At 41.0% G+C, this 21,527-nt stretch overlaps 2 protein-coding genes and 1 long non-coding RNA gene across 2 annotated transcripts in view; 2 read left to right on the top strand and 1 right to left on the bottom strand.

Moving 5' to 3' along the window:
• Positions 1–21,527, bottom strand: part of LOC307169671 — a 373,130-nt gene that overhangs the window by 84,010 nt on the left and 267,593 nt on the right. The window lies entirely within an intron of this gene.
• Positions 1–21,527, top strand: part of LOC307167423 (NACHT, LRR and PYD domains-containing protein 1 homolog) — a 256,692-nt gene that overhangs the window by 85,187 nt on the left and 149,978 nt on the right.
• Positions 12,943–21,527, top strand: part of LOC307167184 (protein NLRC3-like) — a 162,972-nt gene continuing 154,387 nt past the window's right edge. Inside the window, exon 1 of the mRNA XM_079886176.1 lies at positions 12,943–13,440. Within this exon, the coding sequence (XP_079742302.1) occupies positions 13,380–13,440 (61 nt within the window). The 5' untranslated portion in view covers positions 12,943–13,379. The remainder of the gene's footprint in view (positions 13,441–21,527) is intronic.

Below are 21,527 nucleotides of genomic sequence, written 5' to 3'. Positions count from 1 at the left end.
TCGTTTACTGCAGTATTAGTATTTCCAGCCGCCTGAACTTAGAGGGGACTGAGAAATATGCGAGGATTGGAGGAAGTCCGGCCTAAGCGGGACGAAATCACTCTCTCCTCCTCCTTTCGCCGGTGCTCGTGACGTCCGCTCTGATATCCCTTGAGAACGGCGCAGTTGCGCGGCTCGAACAAAGGGTGAGAGAGCGGGAAGATGTCATTATGTGCTGTGACATCGTTTGTTTGCAGGCGTGCGTGTATAACAACAGGCTCGTTTACTGCAATATACATATTTCTAGTCGCCTGAGCTAGGAGGAGACTGAGAAATGTGTGAGAAACGGAGGTGGCCGGAGAGTGACGCGCGCGACCGAGGCGCGGGGTAGCTTTCTTATAACGTAAAGGAAGCCAGCCCGTGACCGTCTACTTCTGACATCCCTTGTGAGCGGCGCCTTGCGCGGCTCGAACAGAGGGGGAGAGGGCGTGCGTCATCCGGGGGGGGGGGGGGGGGGTAGCTTCCTTGTAACGTAAAGGAAGCTATAGCCCGTGACCGTCCGTTCTGACATCCCTTGTGAGCGGCGCCGTTTGCGCGGCTTGACAGAGGGGAGTAACCAGCTGGTCTGCTTCATCCCCTGAGGCGACGGCAGTGCGGGCAGAGGCCGGCCGCTGCGCGTCGGTGAAGGGCGGGGGAGAAGGAGAGAGCGAGGCTCGCGGGAGGGGCTCCGGCGAGCGCTCAGCTATAACCACCGGCTCGGAAGGCCTTTGAGAGCGGCGTTTTTTCTTACGCGGCCCGGAAGAGGCAGCCGGAGAAGGTGGAGGATCGTGAAACATGGCGAGTCGAGCCCGCAGGGTCGACATCGGCAAGTCCTCACACTGTTCGCAGCTGCCCGTGAAGGGCGCGGGCTGCGTGGTCGAAACCCAGGCAGAGAGCGCAGATCACGTGGCGGTCTCCGTCGCTGAGCGCGGCTCTGCACGAGCCACAGGATGAGCGAGGCATTTGCAACAACGCCTCGCGCTCTTTTAGATGCAAAGTGTGTCGCGGGGCGAACACACAAACACATACAACACAGAGCAGTAAAAGGATATATTCGCCGGATAGCGAAGCAGGCAGGGAAAGCTGAAGGCGGCGAAGGCGGCCGGCGTCCTCAGGCTGAGATCCTCGGCGTGCTGGTCGCTTGTTTCGACGGCGGCTTCCTCAGAGAGCAGCGATGCGTAGAGCTTCGCTGAAAAGACAGAAATCAGAGAAGCAGCCTCCGAGCCCCGCTTTTATACGCTAAGCCACACCCCTTTTCGCGGGCTGTGACGCATTAAGCGCGCCAAGCGCGCTCATTGGTCGTGACGTCACGCCAAGGGCTCAGCGGTAGGCTGCTGCAGTTGCCGCAGGGCAGCCAATGGGCACGCTAGTAAGCCTGCCCTAGGTCTGCAGGCTGCCGCACTGCGTTGACAAGATTATAAAAATTAAGGATAATTTTTGGCTTCAGTATCTCGAGAAAGAAAGGCTTTCCCGTAGCGTAGTAACTACGCAATACGAGAGAACCTCTCGTAAGAGAACCCAAGGGATATCGTCAGCAGTGGGAGAGACGCAAAGTGATGAGTATTTGATCCGTTGTTTATATGCACTGACACTGAAGTGGTGTGGAGAGTCTGGAAAGCGTGTGGCACGAGTGAACTATTACACCGAGTGAATTAATGATCTGTCTCCAACCTTTGTTCTTCCTTCACTGAATGTGACGATTACTACATCCGTTTGACTGTCTCTGAGAGAAGTGGAGCCCGTGTGAGAGACGAGAGTCGATCTGGTGGGAGAAAGACCGGTGGGTGAGTGCTGGCCCGAATGCACGGTGTGCGAGTGGAATGCAGTGCCTGAAGTGACGATTCACACGGTTCTGATATATCAAGCGCCCAAACTTACCATTTGAGACCGCCCGGCTCTGTGAATGCTGGAAGAGCCCGCTAATGCTGGAAGAGCCCGCTAATGCTGGAAGAGCCCGCTAATGCTGAAGAGCCTGCTAATGCTGTGTTACACGTATCTATTCCTCTCTCTGTCTGAGTCCAGTGAAGAGCCTGCTAATGCTGTGAGTTACACGTGTCTATTCCTCTCTCTGTCTGAGTCCAGTGAAGAGCCTGCTAATGCTGTGAGTTACACGTGTCTATTCCTCCCTCTGTCTAAGTCCAGTGAAGAGCCTGCTAATGCTGTGAGTTACACGTGTCTATTCCTCCCTCTGTCTAAGTCCAGTGAAGAGCCTGCTAATACTGTGAGTTACACGTGTCTATTCCTCTCTCTGTCTGAGTCCAGTGAAGAGCCGGCTGGTGCTTGAAGAGCCTGCTAATGCTGGAAGAGCCTGCTAATGCTGTGAGTTACACGTGTCTATTCCTCCCTCTGTCTGAGTCCAGTGAAGAGCCTGCTAATGCTGTGCCGAGAAACGCGAAGAGAACGCTGAAGAGAATGCGGAAGCTGTGGATTATGTCCATTCCTCTCTCTGTCCGAAGGTGCTGAGAAACGCGAAGAGAACGCTGAAGAGAATGCGGAAGCTGTGGATTATGTCCATTCCTCTCTCTGTCCGAAGGTGCTGAGAAACGCGAAGAGAACGCTGAAGAGAATGCGGAAGCTGTGGATTATGTCCATTCCTCTCTCTGTGCGAAGGTGCTGAGAAACGCGAAGAGAACGCTGAAGAGAATGCGGAAGCTGTGGATTATGTCCATTCCTCTCTCTGTCCGAAGGTGCTGAGAAACGCGAAGAGAACGCTGAAGAGAACACGGAAGCTGTGGATTATGTCCATTCCTCTCTCTGTGCGAAGGTGCTGAGAAATGCGAAGAGATACATGAAGAGAATGCCGAAGAGACTTTTTAAGATTGTTTTTATTATTTAATAAAGAGTATATTTATTTTGAATGCTGTGTCCGCCATTTCCTTCGTGTCCACGGCCGGCTCCTCAGGGGCGGCACGCAAGCGAAGGGGTGGGCGGCCCGCTGGCGCTCCACCCCGACCTGTGACATAAAGTGGCGTAGTCGGCAGGGTGCCGCCCTGAGTTGAGCGACCGTAGGCCGAAGGTATGGCGACCATTTTTTTCCCCCTTTTTTTTTTTTCTTATTTTTGCTTTGTTTCGTTTTTTTTTTTTTTTTTTCCTTTTTTTCTTCTCTTCGGCGTCCCTGGAGCGGATTGGCAGGGGGGTATGTCACGGTGTGACAAATAAAAATTAGAAAAAGAGATTAAAGCCCTTGGGAAGGCAGTATTATTTGGAGACCTCTTGTGGACGGTCGTCTCATCACACCGCGAAATCTGTTGCCATGGCAGCAAGGCCAATTGCCTGATTGACAGCAGGTGAGGAGAATTACAGAGAGTGTTGTGAGAAGGATGCGCATTTAGATGGGGTTTTAAAAAGAGAGAGGAAACAGACGGTCAGGGTGGTTCTCCTCCCCGCCTGGGGGTTCTCCTCCCTGTGTGTGGTTCTCTTCCCGTGAGATACTGTGTTTTGTCGGCAGGTGGTTTATATCTGAGGCTGGGCTGTGCAACAGGGCGAAGATTGAAGCCGAGAAATGGAAAGGAGAGAGTGAAGTTTGTCAACGAAAACCCAAGGGATATCGTCAGCAGTGGGAGAGACGCAAAGTGATGAGTATTTGATCCGTTGTTTATATGCACTGACACTGAAGTGGTGTGGAGAGTCTGGAAAGCGTGTGGCACGAGTGAACTATTACACCGAGTGAATTAATGATCTGTCTCCAACCTTTGTTCTTCCTTCACTGAATGTGACGATTACTACATCCGTTTGACTGTCTCTGAGAGAAGTGGAGCCCGTGTGAGAGACGAGAGTCGATCTGGTGGGAGAAAGACCGGTGGGTGAGTGCTGGCCCGAATGCACGGTGTGCGAGTGGAATGCAGTGCCTGAAGTGACGATTCACACGGTTCTGATATATCAAGCGCCCAAACTTACCATTTGAGACCGCCCGGCTCTGTGAATGCTGGAAGAGCCCGCTAATGCTGGAAGAGCCCGCTAATGCTGGAAGAGCCCGCTAATGCTGGAAGAGCCCGCTAATGCTGGAAGAGCCCGCTAATGCTGAAGAGCCTGCTAATGCTGTGAGTTACACGTATCTATTCCTCTCTCTGTCTGAGTCCAGTGAAGAGCCTGCTAATGCTGTGAGTTACACGTGTCTATTCCTCCCTCTGTCTAAGTCCAGTGAAGAGCCTGCTAATGCTGTGAGTTACACGTGTCTATTCCTCTCTCTGTCTGAGTCCAGTGAAGAGCCGGCTGGTGCTTGAAGAGCCTGCTAATGCTGGAAGAGCCTGCTAATGCTGTGAGTTACACGTGTCTATTCCTCCCTCTGTCTGAGTCCAGTGAAGAGCCTGCTAATGCTGTGCCGAGAAACGCGAAGAGAACGCTGAAGAGAATGCGGAAGCTGTGGATTATGTCCATTCCTCTCTCTGTCCGAAGGTGCTGAGAAACACGAAGAGAACGCTGAAGAGAATGCGGAAGCTGTGGATTATGTCCATTCCTCTCTCTGTCCGAAGGTGCTGAGAAACGCGAAGAGAACGCTGAAGAGAATGCGGAAGCTGTGGATTATGTCCATTCCTCTCTCTGTCCGAAGGTGCTGAGAAACGCGAAGAGAACGCTGAAGAGAATGCGGAAGCTGTGGATTATGTCCATTCCTCTCTCTGTCCGAAGGTGCTGAGAAACGCGAGGAGAACGCTGAAGAGAATGCGGAAGCTGTGGATTATGTCCATTCCTCTCTCTGTCCGAAGGTGCTGAGAAACGCGAAGAGAACGCTGAAGAGAATGCGGAAGCTGTGGATTATGTCCATTCCTCTCTCTCTCCGAAGGTGCTGAGAAACGCGAAGAGAACGCTGAAGAGAATGCGGAAGCTGTGGATTATGTCCATTCCTCTCTCTGTGCGAAGGTGCTGAGAAACGCGAAGAGAACGCTGAAGAGAATGCTCAATTGTAGAGCTCTGCAGGGGTGTTTCTAGGTTTTAAAAACATCAGGGGCTGAGCCCGAAACATCAGGGGCTGGGGTGGGTAATAAGATAACATGATTCGATACAGAGAATAATGTATATTTTCGGCCTATATGCAGGGGGCAGACTGGTTAAAAAAATCAGTCCTTGCACTGTTGCCACACCAGCCCACATTACCCCACAGACACACACATTCATAGGTGAGGTAGTTAGGGGGGTTCAGGGGCACACTCCCCCGAGAAAATGTTTATTTCTCGGACCTACATATGTGCATTTTAAGGTGTTTGAAGGCCAACATTTTTTGATAACAATAGCTTTAAAAGCATGTCAGTGGGCAGTAGCATAAATTATTTGTCAAGCAGATAACAGATTCTTAAACATGAGAATGAGGATAAATGTTGAAATAAATGATCCACACTACAAAATGGAAATGCAAAATGTTTCTGCTTATTGTTGACAATACACAGTCACATATTCCAAACAGGAATGGCCTTAAATGAGAAATCAAAAAATGTATTTCTAATTATTTCTAATAATTTGAAGAAATTATTTTGCATAGATGTAAACTTTTTAGCATTAAAGATGGGTTTCAGCAACTTGTTTCTTTCTTGAGTTAATCAATGTTTTTGGCACTATTAAATCAGTTCAATTAAATTTCAATTGTTCACTCATAAAAACAGTCACTTGTCATCACCTACTGGCTTAATGATGCAAGTTGCACAAACACAAGCGGAGTGATACAAACTGTGAAAAGGTGAACTGATGCTGGTGAAATATTCGAACACATTCGAGGACCTTATATAAGTAGGCTACATATCAGCGTTAAATAGGAATACACTGTAATAATGTTAATCAAGCAGCCTAAATCACACGACTGCGCAGCAATATTTAAGCTCATTATACAAAGGAAATAATACAGTTCTAGACAAATTGGGCTGCTTATAGTGAAAAGAATATCATGAACGATCATTTAGGCTAGATGTAGGCCTATTTTTCACATTTTTGGTCACAAAATATTTAGTCAGTTTTGAAGACTTTGCAATATTGATAAAATGTTAGAATATTAATAATGAAAAATGAGTAGGGCTACGCCAAAATGTGTAACATTTATGTAGCCTACAAAGGAATACAAAAGCCCCGACATAGAGTTTTGATGCAGCTTTAATCTCCCTTTTGGTTATTTCAATACCTAATTTACGTCAGAACACGACGTTACATGCTAGTAGTTTATTTTGCCTGATAGACTACAGGGCGCGCCGCATTTGCGCGTGATTGAGGAGTGCGCGCTGCGAGCAAACGGCTGACACGACAGTAAGTTAAGTTAGTTTTTCTGAGTTTTACTGACATATAGCCTGACAACATCTGGTCTGACAGAAGACTGTGTGGCGGTGCTGACTGCGTTATTATTATTATTATTTTTTTAATTGCTGTGAGATTGTTTGCTGTTGCGCGCAAATCCTGGAGATGAACTTGGATAGGCTTAAATCGCTCACATGGTGTATCTCTGTGTGAGAGACAGATTTCAACAATCACCAGTCAGAGACAGCAGCAAAGCCATAGCACAATGAAATTAGGCAACATATGATTTCGGGGGTTTACTATTGTCCGGTTTCATATTTGTCAGTCAACTTTTCAAAATACATTCGGGGCTACACTCAAAACATTCGGGGCTGAAGCCCCGGCAAAATCGGCTGACGCCGCCTTAATTAAAAATAAATGGAAGTCAATGGAGACATATGACTAGTAAAAATTCATTTGTAGAGCTCTCTAATGGGAAATGTTAAATTGTTACTAGAAAGAATTGAATTAGAGAGCTCTGTAAGTGTAATTCTTCAACAAATTCCCCGACGCCTCGGTTCAAATGTCACATCACTTGTAAATTACCAACATTCTAAATTGTAGCATTTTTGTTTGTTTATATTTCTGTTAAGAAATTAATCCCCAAATGTTGTTTCAAACTTTTCTATTCTTATAAAAATTGTGCAAGTGTGCGCAAAACATTTTTTTTTAATATGGTCTCGCATTTATATGGCACAGCTGTAATTAATGCAGTGGTGTAAAGTAACTAATTACAAATACTTTCGTTACAGTACTTGAGTAGATTTTTTAATTTTTTCTACTTTCTTGAGTATAATTAAATTATGGTACTTTTACTTTTACTTGAGTAGAATTAAATAAAGTATTCAACTTCGCTACATTTATTTTTCACCAAAAGTACAGAGTACTTTGACAAAAGTGCCGATGGAGCAACAGAGCGAGCTTACGGCTCGTTCGACTTCATGCAGCTCTGCGCAGACCGATCGGCGGCTGACTTAAAGCAGCGCATGCCGGTTAGAAATTTTGTCCGACTTGATACAGCGCCGACACCACGTGACTGTGACGTATGCCATCAAAGTACCGCGAGAGCGATTCGAGAGTAGCCAGAGAACCAGAGCCCGTCTACGGAGAGCCTTGGCACAATGCTTGGCACTCCCTATTCAGCCCCATTGTATTGATTTTGGTTGCAGTTCCATTAGAATTCCACTGGGGGTGATTGCGAGCGAGTGCAGACTGAATGGGAGTCAATGGGGCTAGACGGCTAAATGTGTCTCTTTCACCCGATTGCCGTTGAGAAATCTCAGATTTTATTGTAGGTTTTGCAAGTTCAACATGGGTTATCGTCGAAAGTTGAATGAACGAGTACTTATTTCTTTTCTATTTCTTACAGGTTGAGTTGTTGTTGCCCATAACATGCTAGCATTCTGCTAATGACGTCAGCATTCTGACGTCATTGACATTTTAAAAGACTTTTTAAACCAAATAAGTGACTCTAAAAAAATCTAACACCCAGCAATGTGTAATTTCTTTGCATCTCCTTTCGAATACAACATTCAAATTACTAGACAAAAAATTATATCCTGAGAAAAGTGGATTTTGAGGGGTATTTCGCCATAGACCTCCATTCATTCTGCACTCGCTCGCGAGCGCCCCCGCATGGATAGAGACGTGTTACTGCAACCAATCCAGAACCCGGAAGTAAGCAGAGAGTGCCAATTCTCTTCCAATAGGAGGATCTTTGTTGACATCTTTGTACGCATGCGCGAGTGGTTGTGTGGCAACAAATCAAACAGTATTGCGGGCTGTAAAGACGCGACGAGCACTTTCAAGAGAGTTAGCGGGCAAAATCCACAATATATAAGCACTTTAACATCTGAAGACCGGAGGAGGTTTGGAGAGAAGCTCAAAATTTGTATTGGTGACAAAATCGAAGTTATTCAAAGCCCATATGAGATCTCCGCTGACTGTGCGTGCAACTCCCCAAACAGACGAGGCATTTATACTTGACGCAACTGTTTTGTTTTAGACTGAACACCAGACCATACAACTGATTTAGACGCGCAAACTGGGTGATGATGAGATGTACTAATATCCGTCTGCTCGGGCAGATTCGGCTCAAAGTCGTGCATCTGCGGATGCGGAGGCGCGCGCTGTTAAGCCGAATCTGCCCGAGCAGACGGATATTAGTTTTTTTTTATTACCTTCGCGCTCATGCGGACGCGTCGAGTATAAACAAGGTTTTACAGCTTAGCTACTTGTTTTTTTCATATTTTTTTGCAAGTGGAAGATCTTGGTTTACATTTGGACTTGGATGTGATCTTATAGGCTTGAAAAGGTTGGTGACCACTGCATAACGCAAACCCAGTCAAACGTTTGACTGCAGTATCTTCTATTCTATGCGCCTTATAACCCGGTGCGCCCTATATATGAAAACCGTTATAAAATAGGCCATTCATTGAAGGTGCTCCTCTGCTTATAGTGCGGAAAATACGGTAGTCTGGGTGCTGTGGATCGCGGTTTGGGACACCTGAATCAGAACGCGAAAACATATGACTCGGTTGATTTGACTCAGTTTTATTATTTTTTTATTTTATTCAATCTTCTATAAATACATAGTCACTAAGACTTAGGCCTACCATGAACAAAATGAGCCTCACAAACTCGATCAGTAACGTTAGGAATCCAGGCTTCAGAGCGTCCAGGTTAATTGCACGCAACCATTTATTTCGTTTTTCGCGATCCTTTTCGGAGGGAATTCGAAAAAACTTTTTATCAGGCCCCCAACGAGCCGTACAATCGACCACACAGCAAGAGTGAACCATCATCTTCTCTAAATCCTCCTCCAAACGTGCAAAACAATCAAATTACAGGTATCTAGCGGTGTTTCCTGCCACACGATTCCCGTGATGCAACGCGGCAAACATAAACAATGACGTCACAAAAGATCCGCCTATTAGACATTCTCTGGGAGAACTCAGCCAGCGCAGCTTCTCAAGAGCGGCTGCACGAGGGCTGATGACGACACAGCTGTTCCACGATTGGCCGGATTCACTGCATGACAACGATCACGTGTGTTTCGTGTTTATTCGAACACCTTTAGTTCCTCTAAAGCTCTCAAATCAGTTTATTATAACAGTAAACACTCTTTTCATGTCGTTGCTATGTTCTATTGTGTCATGTTTATCAAATTAAAACTGATTAAAAAACATAGACTCCACTTCATTGATAGTAGCTTATGTTGAACTTGATCTTGTTCAAACAGACGCTGTATGAAGCAGTACATAAAGTATTGAATGAAAATGTCTCTGAAACATCTATTATTTGGCAAATATTGCATTTATTTCACTTCAGCTGTGGTAAAGTATGCAAACACCACGTGAGTGGTCACCACGGGAACCAGAAAGTGTCCGACTTCACTGCTGCGTTCCAAACCGCATACTTCCCTACTATTTAGTATGGGAAAAAGAGTAGGCGAGCGAAAAAGTATGTACGAATCCAAAAGAGTAGGCGAGAATTACCTGGGTGACGTACTAATTATCGCGAGATTCGGACTTAAGTGCGTTCCAATATGCCTACTTTCCTACTATATAGTAGGCGAAAACAGTACGTGAAGGAAGCAGTACGTTCGAAACATCAGTATTCATAAAAGAGTAGGCAAGAAGTTCCCGGATGGCTTACTGCTTCCGGACAGATTTTTGAGTGCTCATCCGATGGATACTCTTCTATCCCAGGAGGCCACGCGAGAGGATACGTCATTATAAAACATCGCAGAGATCAGCGACGCGGGTGCTTTCAAATGTGAGTAAACACAGTTCCTTTTGTTAAAATTGCATGTGTTGAACTACTGTAGAGTAAACTGTTGAATTGTTGAAGGTGTAAAGACGTTACACAGTATAGTATAGTTGTGATTTTGCTGTAAAAACACGTTTTATTATGTATAACGTTAGCTAACAGCTCCAGTAAGGACACGTAAGTTACGTCTCTAAAGTGGATTAACATAAACAAACCATACATCAAAGACGCTTATTTTAAATGTCTATTTACATCTGACAGGAAAATCTTGAAATATCACAACATGAAATAGACATCTGAGTGATGAATGTGCTATTATGTAGAACAAATCTATAAAGTAACGTTAAACATAAGTTATCTATTTTATTTGTCCATTACTGTTGATAAATTGAGGAACATTTATGTTGGATAAAAAGGTAAAACAACCTCAACATGTAAATGTAGTGTTGAGTTCATAAATCACAGAGGTAACGTGGATCTTGTCTGGATGTTACAGGGACAGATGAACAGATGTGTGTTTATCTGGTGGAGAGTTGCTCATGAAGGCTTTGAGTGAGTATACTACAGAAATGAATAACAACTATTTAAATCTTAAGTTGTAGTTTATTTTAATTATTGTAATTTCAAACAGAGCTATTACATCACCTTTCTGATTCTTGATTTCTGTGAATTTGCTGTAGATCTTTTGTGGTGGAGCAGGACCTGCAAGGGAAGATGATGGCGGCATTTGTGGAAAAAAAGCGTTTTTGTCTTCTAAATAATACTGAAATCAAATGACATTGTGTGGTTAAAATTACTGCTTTTGTGTTATGTTTGTGCATTTTGTAGGATCTGAAATGTCAGCAGGCTGGTGTGAGCACTGAGGATGAAGAGCACAGAGATGAATCCTAGAGATGGTCCCTCCATCACTCCACTTGCCTCAGATTGTGAAGCACAACACATCACGCAACAACCTCCGGCACAAGGGAACGGCTCACCTCTGGACTGGCGGTCAGTTGATTCATCAGAATAAAGCCGCAGAATGGGAACCGCTGTGTTGAGATGGCAGAAGGATGTGGGGTCAGCGCCTGTAGTCTACATACATGATTGTAGTTTGAATAAAGCTTTGTTTCATGTGTTGACTTGTGCATTTGTTTATTGTGTGATGGTGACTTTCATTCATTCTTTTACTAATTTATTAATATTTCTCATTGTTGTCAGTAAATAAAATATAATTATTTAATTAATATTTTATTTAATTGTTTGAAAGAAAATGTAGATATGTTCATTATACACACATCTAGAGTGTATTCAATCATGCATAGCTATGACATATGACATACATTACAATTTGTTTTATTGAATTATATCATTTTCAGTAAAAAGTCATATAATTAAGTATTGGTCAGCATTTATCGTTGTTATTATTGTATGTTTTGGGGTGGGATAGAAATGCAATTCATTCTGAGGTAATATTAATTTTTAATATTAATGATACTTAAATTTTTCGAGTATAAAATCAACAGTTTTCCTCCAAAGGCAAATCTTCGCACAGCTGCCATTTGTGCAGACATTACAAACGCTGAGGAAACCCGTTCTAGGTAGGGCTGTCGAGTTACTGATGTTATGAGATCTGTAAAAAATCTCATTATGTATGCAAACCCATAATATATACAGTATATATATATATATATATATATATATATATACAGTGCAATGCATAAGTGAATACACCTATGCTAAAGTTGACTAAAAAGAGGAATAAAAAATCATATTTTGGAAATTGAACTTAATGCCTTAATTTAAAAAATTAGGAAAAATCCAACCTTTAAGGACACCAATTTTCTTTGTGAATGAATAATGTATCGTAAATAAATAAAGTATTTAAGTATTTTTTTTTATTTTTGAGATTGGCATGGTTTTATTTCAGTTAGCCTAAAAGCTAGTTTGATTTGCATTGAGAGATGATCTTATGGAAAGTACCCCATGCCAATCTCTAGGTATGGTGAAGGCTATGTGATGATGTGGGGCCATTTTAATTCCAAAGGCCAAGGGAACTTTATCAGGATGCATAGTATCCTAAAAAAAAAATACTTAAAAATAAAAATCTGCCTGCCTCTATGGGAATTTAACATAGGGGTGTACTCACTTATGCACCATGTATTTTAAGGAAGAACATTTATTTATTTACGATACATTATTCATTCACAAAGAAAATTGGTGTCCTTAAAGGTTGGATTTTTCCTAATTTTTTTAATTAAGGCATTAAGTTCAATTTCCAAAATATGATTTTTTATTCCTCTTTTTAGTCAACTTTAGCATGGGTGTATTCACTTATGCATTGCACTGTATATATATATATATATATATATATATATATATATATATATATATATATATATATATAATGGGTTTGCATACATAATATGAGATTTTTTACACAGGAAAAAAGAACCTACAAGGTTGAATATCTTAATATATATTTTCTTAAATAATTCATTATAATACATTTTAAAAAAGCATTTTTTGTTATTTATAGGCCTGAGAGATGAAACGACAGTTAAATTCAACAAGAAAAAGAGGAAAAAATAAAGCAGTTAGCCACTTTTGCTTGTGGATGAAAATGTTTGTATATAAAAAATTAACAACATATTCAAGAGATGACAATTTTGGGATTTCGTAATAAAAATAAATTTAATAAATTTTCGTTAAGGATAAAACGGTAGTTCACATTAGTAGGGTTAAATAAAATAACTTAAATCAACCCTAAATGTATTCACAAAATAAATGGGCAGCAGTTTCTTCAAAAAGACCACAAAATGAGCAAGTTTAATCAATATCAAGATTTACGGATAGATGAATTAAACGTGTCCGTTCGAATCTTTTAAGCTGTTGCGCTTGTGATAACGCGTCGTAGGTCACATGATAACGTGAACATGGCAGATGTCCGGTTCGCATTCATACTCAAAGAGATTTGGCTATAAAGTACCTACTCTGTTAGCGCTCGTTAAGTAAGTACTCATTGAAATTAAGTACCTACTCATTGAGTATGCGGTTTGGAACGCAGCCCACGTCTCCGTTTGCAGCTCCTCCCCCCGCCTGCACGCGGCTACTCTCGCCGATCGGGTGCATCCAGCCGCAGCCGATGTCGAACACACCTCTTGAGAGATCTGCTGGCTTAAAGAAAATCTTATGACATTGTGGTGGCGTTCATATGCGCTCAACTGGTATATACCATCTTTACGAGATGACTTGAACGCACCATTATTTCCTCGTTCCAAACCCGGAAGTGTGAAAATAATCCATTCGAGGAGCTGCTGGATGTTTTACTCGTCTCACAGTGAAACCGAAAGCAGTCGATGACTGTAAAGACGCCATTTCGGAAGATAGAAAATCAGCACTCGCTTCACATATGTGACAGTAAGTTCGTTAAACTTTTCATAGCTGTAATTATCGATAGAGTATTTGCATACACTACAAGCAAAATGCACATCATTTTAGGACATTTTTAGAGCTTTTTAAAATCCACAACAATACAAAGCAGCTTTAAACAGACATACTCTTGGAAGCCTAAATACTTGTGATAGTCCTCTGGCTATACATTGTGAAGATTTAAAAACAATTAATGTTGAGTTAGCTGTGTTAAAATATTTAATGAACTGTAAGGTTAAAGTTTTTTTTTAGATCTAATGAGACACAAATAGATGCTGTGTCTTTTGCTGTATGTAAAGTCAAATCTTTAGTTTGAAGTAAATTCATGTTGTATGTGCAGTCAATTCTTTGTGGAACCATCCTAAGGCCTAGATGATGCAGTCAGTCAATTTCCCCTTTAGATGGTGGGGGCGTGACCTGGTAGGTAAGGAGGCTGGACTAGGTGTCATGGACTGGCATGAGGGAACTCTGCAAAAACACACAAACATGCTGCATCACGTCACGTGCAACTGTAGACTTGCACTGTCTTTAGTGTTACTGAACATCACTCACTGTTTTTACTTTGATGGGCAAGCTACAAGGTGCAACGCAGCAGACGTAGTTAGCTCATTGAACCTTGGATGTTGTGACATTAAAAGGCTTTTTTAATGACACACTCCACAAGATAAGATATATCAGCCCAAAAGTGACTGAAACCTTCCGTTCGTCTCAGTATTATAAGGCTGATCTGTACATCAAAAGAGTAAAAAAAAAAGTAATTACTTAATGTGTTATTTTAATGAGTTAGTTCACCAAAACATATAAAAATCAGACATCAATTTCTCCCAACATATTACTAAATGATACTAGGGTGAGAAAATGATTAAACATTTTTTTGGTGATATAAAAAATTCCAGTACATATCAACACGATCCCATAAAATGCGTACCTCAAGAATCAGTTCACACATTAAAAGGTCGATATGTTCAAGCTTTTTGTCCTTCTTTTGCTCAAACACAATGTTGTCGATGTGTCCTAGAAGTTCCTCAACATTTGCTGACAAGGCTGGATGAAAGCTCTAAGGTTTTGTCATTTTCCCAGTCTTTATTTGCCACCATTTGTTCCACATGGGTTTCAGTGAGCCTTTCACAATTCCTTGGAACAACTCCTGAAAAAATATTTAGTACAGCAAACAATATCTAGACATTTAAAATTTTGTAAAATCTTATATGTACCTGAATTTCAGTGTCACTGACAAGAGAACAAATTCCTTTTTTTTCCACCTCATCAACTGTCCTATATTTTAGAAATCATCGATCTACTTGATTTATTAAACTTTTAAGTTGGTTTATATGAAAGAGGACACACATTTTAGATTTTACACATACCTTTTATACGTACTGCCATTGATGATGCGTGATATCTTCTCGGATGCCATAGATCGTCTCCCTGTATCACCTCGTTTTTCATAGAGGTCCATTTGTCCCTCACCTCCATTTCTTGCCATCTAATGCAATAAACACAGTTGTTAAAGTAATGTAGATGTAATAAAAAAAAATAAAAGCATTTATTTAACTTACTGTACAAACCAAAACCCCACAGTTGTTAGAGTCAGCCAGCCTCCACTGTTCTGGGTACTCAACAGACCATTTTCCCAAGTCCCAAGTATTTCGGAAGGCATTGCTTTTGTACAAAAGAAAAAAGAAATTAATAAATGTACATTAGTAAATAAAGATAACAATTTTGTCATTTACAAAGCACATAATACCATAGTATAGCCAGGTCCATCGCAGAAATTGACTTGTAGTTGCCAGTGGGGTCGTAAACTCGAATACGATTCAGCAAACCATCCAAAACCTTTACAACAGAAACAGAAACCGCTTTAACCAGAGGAACAACTGTTGAGTAAAAATGTATTTTTTTTATCCACACATACCCACAAAATGAAGTGGTTTCCCTTTTCAGGGCTCTGTCCACCAACAATTCTTGGAATAAGGATCGTGTCATTCTCATCAAGGTCCTGTAAAATATTTTTAAGTAAATGTGTCCCCTGTCCCTGAAATTTATTTCATAGATTTTCATTTACCTTCAGACAAGAAATGTGACTGTCATCCACATGTTTCTTGATAGTGAAGGATCGCCACCAGAGAACGAACGTGTGCACCTGTAAAGCAGTTCCACCATGTGCTTTACAGAGCTCTTGTGTCAAGATTCTAAAAGAAATAGTAGATTTCAAAAAAATTTTGTTGTATAAAATAAGTAGAACATATAGAAGGTTCGTGTACAAACGCCCATACAAATAAGCTGCCATTGGACGCATATGGAGGGCTCGCCTGAGTCCCAAAATGTCTCCAATCATGCATTCATGTCTATGTCTCAGCACCCTCTAACATAATCCACAGTTTCGAGAATATCCGAGAAATTTTATTTTTCGACCCAAAACCCCTTATAGATATTTTGGGTCGAAAAATAAAGTTTCTTGGATATTCTCGAAACTGTGGATTCTGTTAGAGGGTGCTGAGACAGAGACATGAATGCATGATTGGAGGCTCTAGATCAGGGGTGTCAAACTCATTTTCACTGAGGGCCACTTCAGCATTATGGCTGCCCTCAAAGGGCCAGTTGTAACTGTAAGACTTTTAAAATGTTAATATATTGTCTCTTTATTTGATTATTACTTATTTAAGTTACAAATATTGTGTAAGGCCCGTGAAATTGGTCCAATCTGCCGGTTCGCCAATACACGGGGAAGGTTGTCACGTGTTCTGTCCTTACTCGTGCAAAATATTGGTTGGTTAAATTTACAATACATTTAGTTATGTATTCTCTCGTTAATTCATCTGACTCCATAAATGAAAGGTTTTAATAATATCTGTGCCTCACTAAAAGTGAGCGAATGTTTGACTATTCCTTTTAACCATTAAATGAACAATGTCAAGAACAGTTGGAATAATCACATGTAACAATTTATCATGTCAGGTAAATGTATCATGCCAATTTCATAATCAATTCAAAGATAATCGATACAAAACATCAAATGCTCTGGAATAGAGAGAAGATGCAAACCCAACTTTGAGAAATAGACATGAGGCTGAGAGCTCTCACTCTCAGCCTCACGGACCGATCTGAAATACAGAAAAGGCCCCGATCTCCCTGCTGCACTCCATTAAATAGACAGACCTCTTTCACATGTGCTAACAATAGTAAATTTGCATTCAGAGATCACACCTTCATGGGGGTGGGAGACCATTTGTCTTGAGACCACTTTCCTTTGTAAGTCAGTTATCCATAACTCTTAAAAACCTTATTACCTTTTGTTTTAGTTAATCTGAAATGAGACATTTGTACCAGTCGCACTGTGACATTTTAAACGATACCAAACATGAAAATACTCTGTTAATCATTCACATTAAACTATACATTTTCTTGGGTGAATTCAGGTGATCATCTGAGAGAGTGAGGGGAGAGGGATAGAGATGTAGATTAGGATGACTCGGAGGTGAGACTTTCGTCTCGATGGTGCATGAGAGCCAGTTCAAATGGTAATCTCCAGAGAGGTCCTTTTGTCCTCTCAGGGCCTGGTCACCCCCGAAACAGACTGTCTGGAATTTCCTAATTTTTAAATTCTTACAATTGTATATGCATTTGCAGGGGTGTTTCTAGGTTTTAAAAACATCAGGGGATGAGCCCGAAACATCAGGGGCTGGGTAATAATGATTTGATACAGAGAATAATGTATATTGTATATATGCAGGGGCAAACTAGCTCAAAAAGTCAGCCTTGGCACTGTAGCCACACCAGCACACATTACCACACAGTCATGCTTATTCAAATGTGAGGTAGTTAGGGGGATCGGGGACATGCTCCCCTCCCCCGATAAAATTAGGATTTCTCGGACCTACATATGTGCATTTTAAGGTGTTTAAAGGCCAAAAAATGTGGATAACAATAGCTTTAGCATGTCAGTGGGCAGTAGCATAAATTATTTGTCAAGATAACAGATTCTTAAAAATAAGAATGAGGATAAATGTTGCAATGAATGATCCACACTAGAAAATGGAAATGCAGAATGTTTCTGCTTATTGTTGACAATACACAGTCACATATTCCAAACAGGAACGGCCTTAAATGAGAAATCTTTCAAGGATTATTTTGCATAGATATTACATTTCAATCAAAAACCAGTGCAATCTTTGTGTGTCCAGAGGCAAATGAGCAATTTATATTTGCATTAAAGATTGATTTCAGCTACTTGTTTCTTTCCTGAGTTAATCAATGTTTTTGGCACTAATCAGTTTAAAGTTCAATTGTTCACTCATAAAGATAGTCACTTGTCGCCACCTACTGGCTTAATGATGCAAGTGGCGCAAACACAGACAAGCGGAGTGATACAAATGGTGAAAAGGCTAATACTGGTACCTATATTAAAATAATATAAAATATCAATATATTATTCTTCAATCAGTTCTATGCAGCAGAATCAGATTTAACAGATTTGAACATGTTGAACACCAGAAAAACTGTGTGCATGTACTTCTCAAAACGCCACGTTGAAGTAAGCAGATCAAATGTCTTCCTGAATGGAGAGGAACTTCACCTGGTTTCAGAATTCAAATACCTTGGGGTAGTCCTCGATTCAACACTTTGCTTCAAAAGTCATGTAAAAAAAGTAGCAAAGGTTGTCAAATTTAATCTTCAAAATTTTAGGCACATTCGAAATAATTTAACTATGGGTGCTGCTAAAACATATTTTTATTCTATGACTATTTCTCATTTTGATTACTGTTTGACTACCTGGTCTCTTGCTTGCCCCACAACACTTAAAACCATAGAAAGTCTATATAAAAAGGCATTAAAAACATTAGATAAAATACCGCTATCCCACCACCACTGTCAAGTGCTAAAAAAACATAGATTACTAGATTTTCAAAATATGATTAATCTGAAAATGGCCTGTCTGATATATAAGGTCCTTCACTCCCTCGCTCCGCCACCTCTGAAGGACTTTATTAAATCCAAAGAAAATTCTCTGAGGACCACACGAGCTTCTACTAGAGGAGACTTGATAATACCTCACAGGCGTACCACCTTCGGTCAGACGGTCCTGTCTGTCCGGGGTGGGAACCTGTGGAATAGTCTTCCTCTAAAATTAAGAGAATGTATTACATATAGCTTGTTTAAAGTCCAGCTGAAAAAATGGCTATGGGCAAATCAAAGCTGCACACATTAGTATGTATGTTTTAGCATTTTTTGTTTTATGTTGTAATGTGTATATGGATGAGTGTTTGTGAAGTTGAATGTATTCTTGTGTGAATATTGTTTATAGGATTTAGCTAATTTATGAATTGACTGTAGATGTAAATTTTATTCTGCAATGTTTTTGTGAGTTGTGTGATCCTAGCCCGTGGGACTACGGATGGAAATTAGCCATTGGCTAAAATCCGGCGTTTTTACATGCATGTACTTTATGTTATGTTCATTAAAATGCACTGTCCCAATCAAATAAAAAATAAAATATATATATATATTTTTTTTTTTTGACCAATTGTCAAAATAAAGTATAGTCCTACAAAGCTATTTTTTAACACAAACACACACACACACACGGAGGTTGCTTGTGGAACATTGAGCAGAACGCGCTGTGAACACGGAGAGGTCTCGCACGCAAAGTCATAAAACACGCTGAGCCAGAGTCAAACCATCGCCGAACACGGAGGGGCGCGGCGGCTTTTTAGTATCTTTAGGTCAAAAACCGAAAAGGTTATTTTCGGCCAAAATTTTTCGGCTGCCTAAATTTAGTTCGATCCCTAATTTTAAGACACCCATATGCTCTCGCGGGCCATATAAAATAATGTGGCGGGCCGGAATAGGCCCGCGGGCCTTGAGTTTGACACATGTGCTCTAGAGCCTTCCAGAGCTGAGATATGGAGATCCCACAAAGCATTTATTCCATTGTGGCAAATAGAGACTCGCATACAGTAAAATTTTGGATGAAATTTGGCCCTTTCGTAGCTTTTTGTTTGGACGTTTTCTGGAAACCGGGACTAACTAGAGCTATTACAAATATGTCTCAAAAAAGTTATCAAATAAAAATTCTAACGTCGTCATTCAGCCATGGGAAACTTTTCTTCTGTGGACACAGTGTCTCGAAATCTTCAACTGTGGCCTGGCATCTTGGAAACTGAATGAGTGGTCGCTTTCTGTCGGTTTCCTCACTCAAAATTATCATATACATTTCCTAGGAAAAAAAATGCTTTGTAATTGTCTTACATATATATAATATTATATAATATATAACAGACTTCCATTTATTTGACATCTTACCTCTTCTAGCTCCAAGATGTGAAAGCGATCCACTGAAAACTGAATTTTTTTCCCAATTTCTGTAAACACGTTAGCATCAGTCACAAATCTTTGTCAAAGTTACTTATTGTACTTTTTTAAAAGCAAATCAAATAAAGCATACCTGTGCGTGATGCATCACCTCCTGCCATGTCTGTCTTCAGGCAGTAATAATAATGGTCATCATGAATATTCACTGAAAAAGGTTGTATATTATGTAATATTGTAAATTTGCCATAAACATTTACTTCAAAAAGTGGACCATCTACTGTAATGTACTGCCTTTCTCACCATTCAGGTTAATGTCACGCCGCAGGAATGGTTTGAGTTGGGACACATTGGTTTTCTGGCGGAGAATGTTGCCTGATTTGTCTGCAAGTGTAGCAACTCCTTTTCCGGTAATGTCTTTGACTACAAAAGGGCCTGTCCAGTTCCCCTCTAAACGTCCACCTTTGCGTCCCTCTTTTCTTTTGTTTGCTTTGAGTACCTCCTCTCCTTCGTGGATGTGAAATGATTTCACATTTTTTCTTTTCCGGGACTCATACTCCACCTTTTGCTTCCCCTGTGCTTTTTCAATGTGATCCCGCACCTTATGAAAATAATGTATAATAAACAGACTTAATAGAATACCTTAAATAATGTGAATTATTACTTAATTATAGTTCATACTACAGACAATCACCTTTTCCTGTACTGCTGTCACCTCTACTATCCGTGTGGGCATTACAATATTCGAATTCTCTGCTACAAAGCAATCTGTCTCAGATACTACCTTTGTGTTTAGAACCTCTGGCGTGATTGGGTGCCGGTGAAACATAAATAAGAATGGTGTATACTTTGTAGAGCCCTAAAAAAAGTGTTTCAACAAATTACATTTACATAATCAATTGCATATAATCATTTATTTTTTAAGCAGTTCCAATCACCTGCTTTGAGGTGTTGATGGCATGTACCACATCCTCCAGGTTTTCGTCCCAGTCATTCTGCATGTCATTGCAGTACTTTGACAATGACCTCTTTATAGTCTGATTAGTCCTCTCATCCGGTCCATTTGACTGAGGGTGGTAAGCTGACGTGACAAACTGCTTCACACCCAATTCCTTAAATATGTCCTCATTTAGCTGTTATCAAAAAGGTATGCAAGACATGGTAGATTCTTATAACATATAGCCAGAAAATGTAATAATAAAATCTTCTTAACTATAATAACCTGGTTCACAAACTCTCTCCCCTGGTCTGTGATTATTCTTTCAACCAGTCCATATGCATTAAATGCTTGTAAGACCCCTTTAGCCACCTCAACTGCCGTCTTACACTTCAGGGATTTGGCGAAAACCCATTTGGTGAAGAGGTCAGTCATTGTGAGGACATAAATGTTCCCCTGAGGACTGGTTGGAAATGGTCCCATCAAATCCATTCCTATTACAGTCCAGGCTTTAGTGACCTTGGGGTGCAAGATTGGAGCCACTGTTTTAATAGTGTCATTACGTTGACACTGTGGACAATGGGCAATCTAAAAAAATATATTAAAAAAATATAGTTGTTTGTAACATTGCAAACAACAGAAACACATTACTTTGTACAACTACATCAAACTCAACATATGATCTTGAGGACACGACTTAACACCATTAAGTATTTACCGTAAATCCTCAAATATAGGCCCGGGCCTTTATTTTACTCAAGCGCATCGCGGCCCAGGCCTTTATTGGAAGGAGGCCATAATTAGAGACAGGCCTTTATTTGTATTTGAG

This window comes from Squalius cephalus, assembly GCF_949319135.1.
Source record: "Squalius cephalus genome assembly, chromosome: 1".
In the NCBI taxonomy this organism is placed as follows: Eukaryota; Metazoa; Chordata; class Actinopteri; order Cypriniformes; family Leuciscidae; genus Squalius; species Squalius cephalus.
The sequence above is the reverse complement of the archived record's forward strand: the minus strand, read 5'-3'. Positions and strand labels throughout refer to the sequence as shown.